This window comes from Lynx canadensis, chromosome A2, assembly GCF_007474595.2.
Source record: "Lynx canadensis isolate LIC74 chromosome A2, mLynCan4.pri.v2, whole genome shotgun sequence".
Taxonomy (NCBI): Eukaryota; Metazoa; Chordata; class Mammalia; order Carnivora; family Felidae; genus Lynx; species Lynx canadensis.
This window is the reverse complement of record NC_044304.2, coordinates 76,822,861-76,840,806: the sequence shown is the minus strand read 5'-3', so window position 1 is coordinate 76,840,806 and position 17,946 is coordinate 76,822,861. Positions and strand designations below refer to the sequence as shown.

General features: G+C 34.9%; 1 protein-coding gene across 1 annotated transcript in view; it reads right to left on the bottom strand.

The window, feature by feature from the left end:
- COG5 (component of oligomeric golgi complex 5) overlaps positions 1-17,946 on the bottom strand; it is a 311,139-nt gene that overhangs the window by 91,959 nt on the left and 201,234 nt on the right. Inside the window, exon 11 of the mRNA XM_032592382.1 lies at positions 539-620. Coding sequence (XP_032448273.1) covers positions 539-620 — 82 coding nt within the window. The remainder of the gene's footprint in view (positions 1-538; positions 621-17,946) is intronic.

Here is a 17,946-nt window from a genome sequence, read left to right as displayed (position 1 = left end):
AAACCCTTTTTACATTCAGTGATTAGGCAGTGCCATTATTTCATGATCAAAAAATATAAATAAATAAATAATAAACAAATTTTGGGGATCATGTTTGAATAACCAACTTTAAATTCATGATGAAGGTATTTCATCTGTTCACTCATCAAATCCTCATTTTTAATAATAAAATAACTATGAAGTCTTAGCATTTTGGTATCTTTTAGTTAGAAAATAATTCTATAAGCATCAAATAAATTCTTCAACATTAATTGCTTTATACCCTTTATACAGGAAAACTTCAGAGTTCCTCTTTGTTGGAATTATGGAGAATTCACTCATTCTTCTGGAGAATTTTAATCCACATACTAATTATAAAAATATTAAGAAATTAACTTATTGCTTATAAATCTGAATATATGGCTAGCATAAGAAATGACAATTAGTCAATGAGTTTTACAAACATGTGTTTTATAAACCAATAAAGCAAAACTTCTAGACATTAAATTTTGAAGTGGAAAATGCTGAAATGAAATTGTACAATAAATAGCATACTTACAATCTGTTGCCACGCGAAACTGAGAAGAAAGTGCTTGAGTAACTGAATTCCAAAAAGTGTACAAAATTTCAGATTGTCCATCCTGTGACCCAAAAAAAGGGATGTATTCATTAATTATTAAAAATTGTAATGGAGCGGGGCCTGGGTGGTTCAGTCAGTTAAGCATCTGACTCTTGGTTTCACTCAGGTCATGATCTCACGGTCCGTGAGTTCGAGCCCCACATGGGGCTCTGTGCTGACAGCATGGAGCCTGCCTGGGATTCTCTCTCTCCCTCTCTCTCTGCCCCTCCTCTGCTCTCTCTGTCTCTCAAAATAAATAAACTTAAAAAATATTGTAATGGATAAGAAGATATGACATTAAACATTTATTCCAAATGTATTTTTTATTCCAAATGTATTTAAGTGGAATTTTCTAAACCATCTAACTATCAAACAATGGCATTAGTAGGTAACTAAACAGGAACATATATCTGACTCAAATCATGTCTCATGTTCAAGTAGTGAGCCATCATCCTTCTCTGCTACTTACCGGCTATATGAGCCTGGGCAAGTTTCATCATTCTGAGCCTCCTTCTATCTGCTGCCAAACGGTGATGACAACAGTACCTACATTTCATTGCAGTATTATTATAATAAGGGTTAAAAAAGTTTATAAAAGTAAAGTGCTGGGACAGTCCCTGACATATAATAAGCCCACAATGAATTTAGTTATTATTACAATTATATTACCATCTTCCTTATAGATATAGAAGATAACTGTGTGACCATAACAAAATGATGAAGAAAGCAAGCTTAGACCAGGAATGACCCCCCCTCCCAGAAAAGGATTCACCAATTACAAGAGAGTACTGCCTAACGTATAGATAGATAGTTAAAAAAAGTTTTTTTAAGTCACAGGAATTACTACTACTCAGCACAATACTTCACTCAACTTTGAATAAATGTTTTAGAAAATAATTACTAAAAAGAGAAACATTAGTTCAAGTATAATTTGTTAAAATGAGACAAAATACTTTAATACTCTTAAAACAGATCACACTTCTAGAAATTTCGCCAAGTACTTTTAAGGTATTTCTATAGATGTGGTGTATATCAAGTTGCCAATATTCTAATTCCGAAGTACAAAAATGCAATTCATATGGTTAGCCCTAATAACAAAAATAAAATATACCTAATATTCAAATATGTCCTACAAAATGAGAAAACTCTTTAATTCTATTTTAGTTTTGTACTTGCAACAAAATTCCAGTTTGCAAAGATATAAACTTAAAAAAAGTTACCAAATGAAAAGTACTGATTTCTCACTTTTGTACCTACATACATTTCGGTGTTCAATATTGGTTTCTTTTTTAATGTGAATTTGCTTTGAATTCAACTGTGTACTGTGTATCATAAAAAAAGCAAATCAACTAATTGTTCATTTCTTACATAATGATCAGAAAATATATTCAGATTCCCAAGATTTTATGTAATATGTATATTATGTAGTATGTGTATTGTATATTATGCACTTTAAAGTAAATGTTTTTATATGAAAAAAACTTTTATAACACAAGACATAAACAGAATGAAGGACATAGGCATGTGATCATCTCAACTGATGCACACTAAAACATGTGACAAAATTCAATAGTCTTTCATGATAAAAATCACTAAAAAACCTAGGAACAGAAAATTACCTCAACATAATAAAGGCCAAATATGAAAAGCCCAGACAGAATAGCAAAATGGTGAAAAACTGAAAGCTTTTCCTCTAAAGAAAATCTGATGATTATAGATCTACTTCTACACACATATACATACCCCCAGGAAAGAAAATTTAGGTCAATCTTACTTAAGAATACAAATACAAGGGGTGCCTGGGTGGGTCAGTCAGTTAAGTATCCGACTTCGGCTCAGGTCATGATTTCACAGTTTATGAGTTCGAGCCCCGTTTTGGGCTCTGTGCTGACAGCTCAGAGCCAGGAGCCTCCTTTGGATTCTGTGTCTCCCTCTCTCTCTGCTCCTCCCTTACTCATACTCTGCCTCTCTCTCAAATAAACATTAAAAAAATTTCTTTTAAATACAAATATGAAATTCTCAGATACGAAAGCAAATTGATTTCAATATATTAAAACAATTATTTGAATTATCTAAATAAGTGGATTGAGGTCTGCAATGCACCATTTAATATTAGGAAATCTATTAATAGCTCAATGTCTCTAATAAGGAAATCTACAGAATAATTTAGCTAAGTGAATTCAAGGCAATTAATACCCTTTAATTTGTTAAAATACTTAATTCCCAGTCCTCATTTTTTAAAAATTCATAGAAAACAATACATAAAATTGTGGTAAAAAACAGATTTATTCTTAACTATTTTTAAGTGTAGAGCAGTAATAACTGCATCTAGAACTTTTTCATCTTGCCAAACTGAAATGCTATACCGATTGAATTCCCCTTTCCTCTCTACCCCCAGCCCCTAGCAACCAACAATCGACTTTAATTTTCTAAGCATATAACTACTTTAATACACCTCATATTAAGTGGAATGATGGGTCTTTTATGATTGTTTTATTTACATAATGTCCTCAAGTTTTATCCATGTTGTAGCATGTGACAGGGCTTCCTTCTTTTTTAAGGCTGAATAATATTCGTGTGAGTGTGTGTGAGTGTGTGTGTGTGTGTGTGTGTGTGTGTGTGTGTGACAGAGATTCTCTTTATTCATCCGTGGATGGACACTAAGATTGCTTCTATCACTTGGCTATTATGAATAAGGCTGCAATGAACACAGGTGAGCAGATACCTCTTCAAGATCCTGTTTTCAGTTTTTCTGGATATACATTTTTCAGAAGTCAGATTGCTAGATCATATGGTAATTCTATTTTTAAATTTCTGAGGAACTTTCCGTACTATTTTTCTCAGCAGCTGTACCATTTTACATTTCCATCAATGGTGCACAGGGGTTCCAGTTTCTCCACATCCTCATTAATACTGTTTTCTAATGAGTACAATATGATATCTCATTATTTTGATTTGCATTTCCTGATGATCAGTGATGCAGAACATCTTTTTATATGCTTGTTGGCTATTTGTATGCAATCTTTGGAGAATGTCTATTCAAGTCCTTTACACATTTTTTAAACAGAGTTTTGTTGTTGTGCAGTTGTGGGAATTCTTTATATATTCTGGACATCAATCCCTTATCTGATATATGGCTTACAAGTATTTTCTCCTATTCTGGATGTTGCATTTTCACTCTGTTGATTGTTTCCTTTGTCACACAAGTTTTGAAGTGTGATATAGTCCCACTGGTCTATTTTTGCTTTTGCTGCCTGTGATTTGGGTGTCTTATGCACAAAATCATTGCCAAATCCAATTTGACGAAGCTTCCCCCCTATGTTTTCTTTCAGGGGTTTTATTTAGGTTTTACATTTAGGACTTTAATTCATTTTGAATTGATTTTTGTATATGGTCAAAGGTCAAGGTCCCATTTTTTTTCTTTTGCACATGGATATCCAGTTTTTCTCCGCACGGTTTGTTGAAGAGACTAGTAATGGAAAATTTGTGTGACCCTTTTATTCTGTATTCCACTGTTTGTTTTGTTTTACCTGAAGTTAATACTGTCACTATTGCTTTCACTTGAGAAATATTTCTCAATTTGTTTTTATTCTATGCTGTTAGCTTTTGATGTGGCTCTTATAAATAACATGTATTTTAATTGTTAAATATAATTTTTGTTTTTTAGTAAGAAAATATAAACCAAGTATGTTTCCCTAATAGGTTGTTCTTGCTTTTATCATTTCATTTTATGCTTTCTTTGTATTTCCTTTGTTTTCTGTATTTGTTCTGTGGATTATTTTTGCTTGCTTTTATCTCCCCTAGACTTCTCTTGTATTTCTTTCAGATATGTTGTCATTGCTACAATTAACCATAAATTCCTTTGAGGGAAATAATCTTAGAATTATTGAAACCGATTTCTAGAAAGAGCAGAACATTTTCAAGGCCTTAGAGAATTGTAAAATAAACAAGAAAATTCTAACTCCTTGACACAGCCTTTTTGTCTGTTTTACCATTACAATTTCGGCACTGAGAATGTCACCCAGACATAAAAGACACACAATAAATATTTACTCAAAGAGTGATATTGAAATATTTATTGAAAGTCTCATAAGAAGGCTATCTTAGTCCCTTTCCCGAGAGAAAACAAAAGCTCAAAAAGATATGGTGACCTGCTTACAATGAAACAGAAAGTAGCAGAACCGAGATTTGATCTAAGGTCTGTTTGATACATTAAAAGTATTATTCTCCCTTAACTTGACTTACAAAGCCATTATGACTTGGGTTTTCTCAGCCTATTTGTTTCACACCACTGAGGTCAAAGATTCAACCATACTCAAATTCTTTCAGGTTCTTGAAGGCTCTTTTTCAGTCTCTCTTAGTTATCACCTTTTAAAACCTGCACCTTCTTCAGAGTTCAGTTTAGGTATCTCATCTCTTGGTTCCCCTAGGTTTGACACACTCTGTTATAAACTTCTATAGCATCCCATATTCCCCATCATAAGAGATTTCACTATGTAAGTAAAGGAACAGAGTAGTGATTAAGAAGAGGAACTCTGGAGCCAGAATAATGAGGTTAAAATCGTGACTCTAACACTGACTGTGACTGTGGATAAGTTACTTAATTTCTCTATACGTCAGTATCCTCATCGACAAAATGGAAACTCATTTCATACATTTATCATGAAGATTAAATGGGTTAATTACGATGAAGTGCTTAAAATAGTCCCTGGCATAGTAGGCATTATATGAATACCTGTAAATATTGCTAACTCTATTTGTAACACATAATCAAAATAACTAATATGTCTCTTTAGTATCTCCAGTGACTGCCACATAATAGTATCTACTATTGTTGTGGTGGTTAATTTTATGAGTCACCTTGACTGGCTACTGGGTACCCTAGGTACTTGGTCAACATAATTCTGGTTGTCTTTCAGGGTGTTTCTGGATGAATTTAACAGTTGAATGCGTAGACTCAGTGAATGCCCTCTCTAATGTGGGTGGGCCTCATCCAAACAGTTGGAAGGCCTGAGGAGATGAGAAAAGGCTAAGACAGAATTCCTTCTGTCTTTCTTCAAGGTGGAATATCAGGGTTTTTTTTTTCTTTTTTCTTTTTTCCTGCTTTATGACTCAAACTGAAAGAGTGGCTCTTCCTGGGTCTTGAGCCTGCAGACCTTTGGGCCAGAACTATACTATTGGCTCTCCTCAGTCTTAAGCCTTTGGATTCAGAGTGGACCTACACCATCAGTTCTCCTGGGTCAGCTTACTGACTGAGATGTTAGGACTTACCAGCCTCCAAAATGGTGTTAGTCATGTCTTTATAATGAATCTTTCTCTTTCTGTGTGTGTTTGAGTGTGTCAGTGTGAGAGTGTGTGTGTGTGTGTGTGTGTGTGTGTGTGTGTGTGTGTGTGTATCTCTTATTGATTCTGTTTCCCTGGACAACACTTATATGACTGTTGGGGAAAAAAAAAATCAATCAATTAATCAGTCAATTCTTAGGACTTGTCATACTAAAACCTAGAGTCAGTTACCAAAGATGTATACTAAAAAGCATTAGCAATTGTTGGAACAATAAAGGACAAGAAAAGTGCTTAAAAAAGATGAAAGAAGATGAGGTGGATTCAGAAGGATGGGAAAATTGTAGGAGATAATAATGAAAATGTAGGTTTGAGGATAGGATATTACAACAAAGAGATTTGTAGATATGTGTATATATACTTCTGTATATGTATATGATGTACATATATACACATATATTATACAATTCTGCCAAAACATAAAGAGATGTTAATTTTATTTATCAAAGAATTATCAACAATTTTATTGTCAAAGCCACAATATATTAAAAATATAACTACCTGCAAAAAATAGGAAAATATAAAGATACATAAAAAATCATTTTATTGGGGAGTCTGGGTGGCTCAGTCAGTTAAACGTCTGACTTGGGCTCAGGTCATGATCTCACGGTTCGTGGGTTCAAGCCCTGTTCTGGGCTCTGTGCTGACAGCTCAGAGACTGGAACCTGCTTCCAATTCTGTCTCTCCCTCTCTCTCTGCCCCTCCCCCACTTGTAGTCTGCCTCTCTCTCTTTCAAAAATAAACATTAAAAAAAAAACTTTAAATCATTTTATTTACACTTTCAAATCGAATTAGCATGTTACATAATTGCTCGTAAGTATGTTGAAACAAAATTAATTCTACTAGACTGCCACTGAAAGGTATTTGATATTAATCTATTTACAACCTACATCCAATACCATCTTACTTTTTTCATCCATTTGGGCTGCTGTAACAAAAATACCATAAATGGGGTGACTTACAAACACCACAAATGTTTTTCTCACAGTTCTAGAGGCGGGAAGTCCAAGACCAAAGTCCTGGCAGATTTGGTGTCAAAGTGAAGACCTTGTTCCTTACAAATGGCTATGTTTTCACTGTAACCTGACATGGTAGAAGAGAGGAGCTAACTCTCTGGGGTTTCTTTTACTATGAAGGCTCTATCTACCCTCATGACCTAATCACCCCCTAAAGGCACCCCCTGCTAAGAGAATCACCAGAGGGGTAGGATTTCAAATATGACTTTTAGGGGTACACAAACATTCAGACCATAGCACTTTCATTAATTTTAATGAATCATGTTATCAGATCAATTTTGGGAAATGTTTGCAACTTAAAACAACTCTTGGCCTATTTCTTAGTTATAAATAGAAATAATATTACAATTCTCAAATTTCAAAAAGAATGACAGATCTTTGGCTGAGACCAATAAGCTGAAAATAAAACAAAATTCAGATGGATTTTAAAAACATAAATAATAAAAGGGTGCCTGGCCATCTCAGTCAATGATGCATGTGACTCTTAATCTCAGGTTCATGAGTTCAAGCCCCATGATGGGCATGGAATCTACTTTAAAAAAAATTAAATATATATATATACACACACACACACACACACACACACACACACACATATAATATACAGGAATTCTAAAATATTTTATGCTTGGATGAATCTGTTATTTATAATTACAGCTTGGTCTTTGACTGCTTTTGTCATTAATTTTGACCTCATTAAGTAAATATACAGAGAGAAACTTAGAATGACAATACTTGAACAAAACTGATTTCAAAGCAGATATTATTCACTTTATCTTTATAACATGGAACCTACCATGGATTTTCTTGCTAAAATGTATTTGATAGAATCTTATTGCACACAGTTATAAGGTCTAAACCTTCAAACAAATGTTCTCGCATTAGTTGTAGTAAAAGGGTATGGGCTCTGAAATACGATAACCTTGATTTATACCAAGGTATGCCATTTATTGGCTCTGTAACCTTGGGCAGGTCCTTCATCTTTCTGAGCTTATAAGCTATGTAAGCAACAGGCAAAATAACTATTTATAGAATTTACTTTAATGAAGAGTCAGGATATCTTGGACTAGACTCCAAGGAAGATTGGAATTCACCATATAGATGGCAAGAAGAGATGAGAAGAGAGCATTCCAGAAAGAAGGATGCACAGAGCATAAAGATGTGAAAAGAATTTTTTTTGAAGATTTAAAAATTTTTAAGTAATCTCTATACCCAGGATGGGGCTCAAACTCACAACCGCGAGATCAAGAGTCCCATGCTCTTCCAACTGAGCCAGTCAGGCACCCCATGAAAAGCATTCTCCATTCTCTGAATGCATTTTGAGCATTCAGGATAAATGGAAGTGGTAAGGATAGAAAGTAAGATAAGAATCAGATCAAGAAGTGTCTTAACTTATCATATAGATACCAGTGAAATATTTAAGGATTTTAATGAAAGCATACCATGATTAAACTTGTGTTTTAGGTAAATCACTCTGATAATAATGAACAGTATGTGGGATGGTGGCAAGCCTGCAGGGAAGATCAGTTATGAATTTGCTGAAAAAATACGGGTGAAAGGGAGTTTACCATGGCAGCAGGAAAAGTGATGGGGCTTGATGAGCAATCAAATATGTTTATGAAGGACTAGAACTAGATATATTTCTAGAGGACTAGGAAGATGGGAGATTGATCAAACAAAATGGAATTTTAGAAGGGGCAGCAGGTGGGCAAAGAAAGATTAGCTCATTTAGATTTCTGCTTCTAGAACCTGTGGAGCATCCACAGGAAGACTATGTAAGCTAGTAAAGAATCTCTTGCTTAAGAACAAGATCTAAGCTGAGGAAATAGATTTAGGTGTTATCCGCATTTGGAGGTTGTAGAAACTGTTAGCATGTGTGAGCTTTTCTACTGATTGCAGGTAGCATAGAAGGAAAAAATGTTGAGGACAGGACCCAGAAGAACAATATTATTTGAAGGCTGGCAGAACAAATAATCCAGAATGGAGAGAAAAGAGTAGGTGCATACAGTTACCAAAAAAAAAAAAAAAAAAAAAAAAAAAAAAAAAAAAAAAAAAGACTGGTCACAAGTTAGTAATTGCTGAAGCTGGATGATTTGCCAGTCACTGTCCTGTACTTTGGTCTCTACTTTGGTGTATGCTTGAAATTTTACAAATAAAACATTTCAAAAGGAGGGGTAGGTGCAGGAAGAAGAGTCAGTGAAGGATTCTGAAGAGATACAGTATCTGTGAAGGAGGAAAGCATTAAGCAGAAGAAGCAGTTATTACCTTGGAGGAGTGAACTGAGAAGAAGGACTTAGTAGTTGGGTCACCAGAATGAATTTAGGAAGAACTGTTTGAATGCAGAAGCTTGATTTCAGTGTTTGTTTGCTTTATTTTTATTAAAAAAAATTTTTATGTTTATTTATTTTTGGGAGAGAGACAGAGCAGGGGGAGGGGCAGAGAAAGAGGGAGACACAGAATCAGAAATAGGTTCCAGGCTCTGAGCTGGTAGCACAGAGCCCAATGAGGGGCTCGAACTCACGAACCAGAAGATCATGACCTGAGCTGAAGTCGGAAGCTTAACCAACTGAGCCACCCAGGTGCCCCTTGATTTCAGTGGGTTTGAGCGAAACGGAAATAAGAAAGTAGACACACAAAGTAGCTTACTAAACCCAGGCATGAAAGGAAAAAAAAATACTTAGATGGAGATACAGAACGAAGGATTTCATTTTAATTTTGGTTTTAAATGATAGGGCCTTGAAGAAGTAGCCAAGAAAGGCTGCCATGGGAGAAGTCAGAGAATGTTCTAGAAGAGGGTAAGATGTAGAATATAAAACAAAAGTTGAGAGATAAGTCTGAGGAAAAAAAAGATACAATCCAACTCAATCTTTGAGACAAAAACAGAGTGATGATCAGTGCACATGCAGAGTTCACAAGTTGGTGTGCTTACTGAGAGAAGGTCAGAAGGAAGCAGAGGGCATTAAGATCAAAAAAGAAGAGAAAGTAAAAGATTTAGCAAAAATTCTGAGCCAGAGATCTCTGTAGAGTGATCATGTTGTGAATAAGAAAACCTACAGACTTGATCAAAGAAACCAAATATATATGAAGTTTAAATTAGTTCTTAATCATCTTCTGGATTCAAAGCAGAGGGATTGTGGTGAAGCAAATACAAGGCAAAGAAAAAAAAATTCTTCTACTGGAAAATAGCCTTCAGGGAGAAATATTTACTGCGTCGATTACGAAAGACAGACACAAATTCAACAGGGACTTCAAGATGAACACCACACAGCAAAATGAGAAAGCCTACACAAACAAAACAATTTCAGTTGAAGTCAAAATGTTGGCTTTTATACGCACATTGTTCAGAGAAAAATAACAATATTCTTGGTACAATCTTTTTGTTTTTACAAATAGGGGATTAGACTAAAGTAGTAGTGGGAGACAGTGAAAAGTAGTCAGATTTCAGATACCTTTTGAAGATGAACAGATAGGACCTGACATAAAATATACAGTTAAACAGAAAGACTATATACAAAACGTTAACAGAGATGATCTCTGGGTGAAAGGATTAAATATGGTGACTTCTTCATTCTTTTTAATGTTTTGGAGGGGTAATTAGATAATCTGACTCATTCTCGACAGAAGAATAAATTCTTGGTGTAAAATATTCAATACTGAAATACATACAGCAAAAAATTGCAAGTTCCTCTTCAAACTCAAATCCCACACTCTGCCCTAGAGAGTATCACCAAACTACAGTGAAAAAGGGTTTTAAAAGCCTGTTCTATACAGTTTATTGCAGTGTTTCTCAACTTTTTTTCTTTATCATCCTCCAAGGAGAAAGCTAAATAACTGTATACAAATATATAATGCATATATTATGCTTATATAAGTATAATGTACTTATTAAATTAAATTTAATTTAGTTACTCACTAATAAGAGAAATTAAATACTAAGGAATAAGATTTTGTAGGGCAGGGTTGAACTCTAGAGGCCATTATGGTATCTAAGGTTTTTTTGTGCCTCCCCATTCCCCATAAAACAAAACAAAACAAAACAAAACAAAACAAAACAGAACTATTTCTTCCTCTTGGGATCAATATTGCCCTCATTGAGAATGCATAGTTTACTAGCATTTAAAATTTCAAATATATCTACTATGAATCGTCCTTTCCTTAAAACTGGTCCCTTGGTTTCTGCTGCCATATTCTCTTTGGTTTCATCTAAGATACTCCTTATTGCCTCCTCTGTTACTGTGTTTCCCAAATTCACTGAATGGAAAATATTTTTTGATACGCGCTGGAAAATATGTTTCCTTATTTAAAATTACACCAGTACTACAGTATTAAGATATATATGATATAAAATATATGAAACCGTTTAAAGGATAAGATCTTTTAAACGCATGGGTAGAAATTATAACTATCTTTTTCCATGTTGCACTGCTTATACCACTTAGGAAAATAGGGTTCTATATGAATTTTATAAGGTGAATTTTCTGTGGACTCTGGTCTAGGTACAGGTCTTTTCTCTCTGTAGCCATTTTCATCCATTACCATGGCTTTGATTGCCATGTATGAGCTGATGTCTCTCAAATTTATGTCTCTAGCCCAGGTCTCTCTTCTGAGCTTCAGTTTCACATATAAATTGCCTACCTGACATCTTCATTTGGATATCACATGAACACCTGAATACAGAGCTCATCATCTTTCCTCTTAAATATGCTTCTCAGTTTATGCTCCTAAATGAAATCACTCCTATCTCTCAGAACCCTTGTCAAACCAGAACATTTGGTGTCATCTTACCATTTCTAATCTATTACTAAGATGTACCAGTTTTATCACCTAAATAATTCTCAAGTCAGCCCATTTCTCTCCATCTTCACCACCATCAACGTTAATCATTGTTACAGGCTGAATTATTTCTCCATCAAATTCTTATGCTGGAGTCCTAAGCATCCCATACCTCAGAATGTGACCATACTGGGAGATAATGCATTTAAAGAATTAAGTTAAATGGGGTCATTAGGATGGACCCTCATCCAATACAACTGGTATCTTTATAAGAAGAGGATATCTGAACACAGGAAGACACAGATGGAAGATGATCTGAAGACACAGGAAGAGGACGGCCATTTATATGCCAAAATGAGAGGCCTGGAACAAAAAGAGGTCCTTCCCCAACAGCTCTCAGATGGAACCAACTCTGCCAAACATCACGATACCAGACTTCTAGCCCCCAGGTGTGAGAAAACCAATTTTTGTTGTTGTTGTTGTTGTTGTTAAGCCATTCAGTTTGTGGAACTTTATTACAGCGGTCCTAGGAAACTAATACAACCCTCATTATATCCTTCTGAATTCAGGCAACAGGCCACCTTTCACTAGAGTTGGCTCCCTCTAATCTATACCCCACGGTGCAATTAAGATCAAAATTAAAAACCATATATGAGGGGCACCTGGGTGACCCAGTTGGATAAGCAACCGATTTTGGCTCAAGTTATGACCTCATGGTTCATGAGTTTGAGGCCCATGTCAGGCTCTGCACTGACCCTGCATAACCTGCTTGGGATTCCCTCCCCCTCCTTCCCTCCCTCTCTCTCCCTCCCTCCCCCCCGCCATTCCCTGCTCGCACTCTCTCTTTCAAAATAAATAAATTTCTAAAAATCTGTAAAAAAATTTAAAAACCTCCAAGTATGAATCATGTCACTTGGGCTTAAAATAAAAGTTTAAAATCTGTAAAATAGCACATAAATCTCTTCTAGGCACTCTAACCACATTATGAAATGCTCTTCCCCCTCCAGCTATACTGGACTTCTATGGATCCTGAAAACTATGTTTCATTCTTTTTGCATACTTCTCCCTTTCACTGAGCCAACTTACCAGTAACACCTAAGCTTTTTAAAATTCATTTAATGAGATCACATTACGTATTTTCATAGACCCTGAAAGTCTTTTTGTAAGCTATCACAAAACCATAAATGATCATTTATACAATTGTTTGCTTAATGTGTATTTCGCTAACTAGTACCTGATTCTGTTCTGTTCATTCTAATAAACAGAATCCTATCCGATCCCTAACACAGTACCTGGAATATGGAATATGGCAAGTATTCAGTAACAATTTAATAAAGAACTTAGACATACTCCATTTTCTTAATATTCTGAAATATTTTACTATAATCTTAACAAAAAGTAATTGTTTGCTAATAAATGTATGCTGTGCTGACACAACTATTTAAAGAGCTACTAAAAACTTCCATTTCATTTCTTCTTCACTTTGAGGAAATAATGAGATTCCATAAAAGATATATATGTTCCTATAGTTAAAGGGCTCCTCTCAATGCAAAAATTTGTTTTCACAGAAATATAATCTAAAATAAATAACTGAAAACTTTTCAGACTCTACCAAAAAACAATTTCATTAGATCTTTTAAAATCAGGTCTCTTTAAAAGTTTTATTATAAAGTTTATTATGTCTTAGATAAATTATACTGTAAGAAAATATATATTTTACTATGGACTTCAGTTGTGGTGTTATTTATGTATCCTTCCCTCCCCCAAAATGTAAACAAATGCCTAAATTCTCTTATAGTCACTTAAATTAGTACCAATATGACTATGAATATCCAAACATTCATATTCATTATTCATTTTTTTCTCACAGACATGTACATATACACAAAAGCATGCATCTTAACAATATACTTAAACACCGATTAATACTGAAATTCAGATCCTTGAAGATCTTTAGTGTCTGTTGTTAAATAAAAGAGAGAAATATAAATTAAAGTGAAATAATATAATGCTTGCCTTAAAATATCAGATTAACATGCCATGGTTAAATCCTCTCTAGTCAACAGAAATAGTAAATTAAGTAATGTACTATATGAAATTACTTTTCAAGTATCTAGCTCTTATTTTGTATTTCTTACCCATCTTTGTATCTACTAAAGATTAAGGCAAATATTTGCCTATTTCCTTCTTCCAAAAGCAGAAAAGCAAGAATAGAAAAACTCATGCCAGTGTTATTTTTAAAAACCAAGAGATTCAGTGACATCAGATGGTAGAATAGGAAGACTCATCTCTTCCTCACCCACAAAAACACTGACTTAATAGCAATATATGGTCCAAAAGCCCTCTACTAGTTAAGAAGTACAGTACCAGAAACCAGTTAAGAAGTCACAGTACCACACATGAGATCAAAGCCAAGAACAGAAGCCTTGAAATGGCACAAAAAGTCATTTCGTTTCAATCATGCCAGTTCTTCTCTGAAGCTAACACAGCTCAGAACTGGGAGGAAAATTCCAACTTGCAGCTTCTCCCTTGAGAGGCAAGAGAAAAGTGGAATGTACATGACCCTGTATGTATAACACCCTGAAGAGTCCATTAAAAAAAAAAAAACCCAACTATTAATGGTTCAATATCCATAAATCAATCATTATGATACATCACAATAATAAAAGAAAGGATAAGAACCACATGATCCTCTCAGTAGATGCAAAGAAAGCATCTGACAAAATACAGCATCCTTTCTTGATGAAAACCCTCAAGAAAGTAGGGATAGAAGGATCATACCTCAAGATCATAAAAGCCATATATGAAAGACCCACTGCCAAGATCATCCTCAATGGGGAAAATCTGAGAGCTTTCCCCCTAAGGTCAAGAACAAAACAAGGATGTCCACTCTCACCACTATTATTTAACACAGTGTTGGAAGTCCTAGCCTCAGCAACCAGACAATACAAAGAAATAAAACACATGCAAATTGGCATGGAAGTCAAACTCTCACTCTTCACAGATGACATGATACTCTATGTGGAAAACCCAAAAAAATGCCACCAAAAAACTACTAGAACTGATACATGAATTCAGCAAAGTTGCAGGATATAAAATCAATTGGTTACATTTCTTTACACCAGTAATGAAGCAGCAGAAAGAGAAATCAAAGAACTGATCCCATTTACAGCTGCACCCAAAACTATAAAATACCTAGGAATAAACCTAACCAAAGAAGTGAAAAATCTATACACTGAAAACTATAGAAAGCTTATGAAAGACATTGAAGAAGACACAGAAAAGAAGGAAAAACATTCCATGCTCATGGATTGGAAGAATATTGTTAAAACGTCAATACTGCCCAAAGCAATCTACATATTCAATGCAATCCTTATCAAAAAACACCAGCATTCTTCACAGAGCTAGAATAAACATTCCTAAAATGTGAATGAAACCAGAAAAGACCCTGAACAGTCAAAGCAATCCTGAAAAAGAAAACCAAAGCTGGAGGCATCACAATTCTGGACGTCAAGCTGTATTACAAAGCCGTAATCAAGACAGTATGGTACTGGCACAAGAACAGTCACATAGATAAATGGGACAGAACAGAGAACCCAGAAATGGACCCACAAACATATGGTCAACTAATCTTTGACAAAGCAGGAAAGAATATCTAACAGAAAAAAGTCTCTTCAGCAAATGGTGCTGGGAAAACTGGACAGTGACATGCAGAAAAGTGAAACTGGACCACTTTCTTAGACCATACACAAAAATACACTAAAAATGGATGAAAGACCTAAATGTGAGAAAGGAAGCCATCAAAATCCTAGAGGAGAAAACAGGCAACAACCTCTTTAACCTGGGCCAGGTCAAAGAGGCAAGGGAAACAAAAGTAAAAATCAACTACTGGGACCTCATCAAGATAAAAAGCTTCTGCAATGCAAAGGAATCACCAACAAAACTAAAAGGCAACCGACAGAATAAGAGAAGATACTTGCAAGTGACCTACGGGATAAAGGGTTAGTATCCAAAATCTATAAAGAACTTATCAAATTAAACACCCAAAAAACAAATAATCCACTGAAGAAATGGGCAAAAGACATGAAAAGACACTTTTCCAAAGAAGACATCCACATGGCTAACAGACACCATGGAAAGATGCTCAACATCACCCATCATCAGGAAAATACAAATCAAAACTACAATGAGAGACCACCTCACACCTGTCAGAATGGCTAAAATTAACAGCTCGGGCAACAACAGATATTGGCGAGGATATGGAGAAAGAGGAACTCTTTTGCACTGCTGGTGGGAATGCAAACTGGTGCAGGCCCTACAGAAAACAGTATGGAGATTCCTCAAAAAAATTAAAAATAGAACTACCCTATGACCCAGCAACTGTACTAGTAGGTATTTATCCAAAAGATAAATATTGAAGGGTCACAGGCATCATAATGTTTATACCAGCGCTTTAACAATAGCCCAAGTATGGAAAGAGCCCAAATGTCCAACACACACACACACACACACACACACACACACACACACACACACACACACAACAGAATATTGCTTGGCAATGAAAAAAATGAAATTTTGCTATTTGCAACAACATGGATAGAACTAACGTCTATTACACTAAGCGAAATAAGTCAGTCAGAGAAAGACAAGTACCATACAACCTCACTCATACGTGGAATTTAAGATACAAAACAGATGAACATAAAGCAAGGGAAGCAAAAATAATATAAAAAGAGGGAGGGAGACAAACCATAAGAAACTCTTAAATACAGAGAACAAACTGAGGGTTGCTGGAGGGGTTCTGGGTGGGGGGAAGGGCTAAATGGGCAAGGAGCATCAAGGAGGCCACTTGCTGGGATGAGCACTGGGTGTTATATGTAAGTCATAAATCACTAAATTCTATTCCTGAAATCATTATTACCCTATATGTTAACTTAGATATAAATTAAATGTATATATATATAGTAATTTTTTTAAAAAGGTAATAACAAAACCTGCCAAAAGAAATCATCAAAGTTGCAGAATACAGAACCAACACACAAATACCAGGTACATTTCTACACACTAACAATAAACAACCTGAAGAGGAGATCATGATGATAATCCCACTTAAAATAGCACCAAAAAAAGAGTAAAATACTTAGGACAAACTTAACCATGGAGGGGAAACAGTGCTGAAAGAAATTAAAGATGACACAAATAAGCAGAAAGTTATCTGGTGTTCCTGGATTAGAAGACTTAATACTGTTAAAATGTCCATACTACCCAAGCAACCTACAGCTTCAATGCAATCACTATCAAAATCCCAAAGAAATTTTTTGCAGAAATGGAAAAAAAAAACATTTAAAATTCATAAGGAATCTCAAGGGATCCTAAATAGCCCAAACAATCTTTAGAAAGAGAAACAGAACTGGAGGTCTCAGACTTCTTGACTTCAAAACATATTACAAAGCTAGAGCAATCAAAACCAATATGGTACTAGCACAAAGACAAACATATAAATAAGTGGAACAGAATAGACAGCCCAGAAATACATTTTCATCTACACAGTTGTATGATCTCTGACAAGGGAGATCAATGGGGAAAGGATGGTTTCTTAAACCAATGATGTTGAAAAAACTGGATATCCATATGCAAAAGAAAGAAACTGGACCGTTTCCTTACACCATATATAAAAATTCAAAACGAAGTAAAGCCCTAAATATAAGACCTAAAGTTACAAAACTTGTAAAAGAAAACATAGGGGGAAAGCTTCATATTATTGGATTTGGTAGACATAACATCAAAATTACAGTCATCAGCAGCAAAACTATGCAGATGGAACTACGTTAAACTTCCAAACTTCTGTGTGACAAAGCAAATAATCAACAGAAAGAAAAGGCAACATACAGAATGGAGAAAATACTTTCTAGCCATATTATCTAATAAGAGATTAAAAACCAACTGGTTCAGTTGGTAAAGCAAGCAACCCTAGATCTTGGGGTTGAGATGTGAAGCTCCACATTAGGCACAGTTTACTTAAAAAAACCAAAACACTCCTACAACAACAAAAAACAAATAACTCTATTAAAACAAAATGTGTAAAGAACTTGACTAGACATTTCTACAAAGAAGATAATACAGTCAACAAGCATGTCAAAAGATCAATATCACTAATCATTAGGAAATGGGAAGTGCAAATCAAACATAATGAGTTATTACCTCATACCTGTTAGG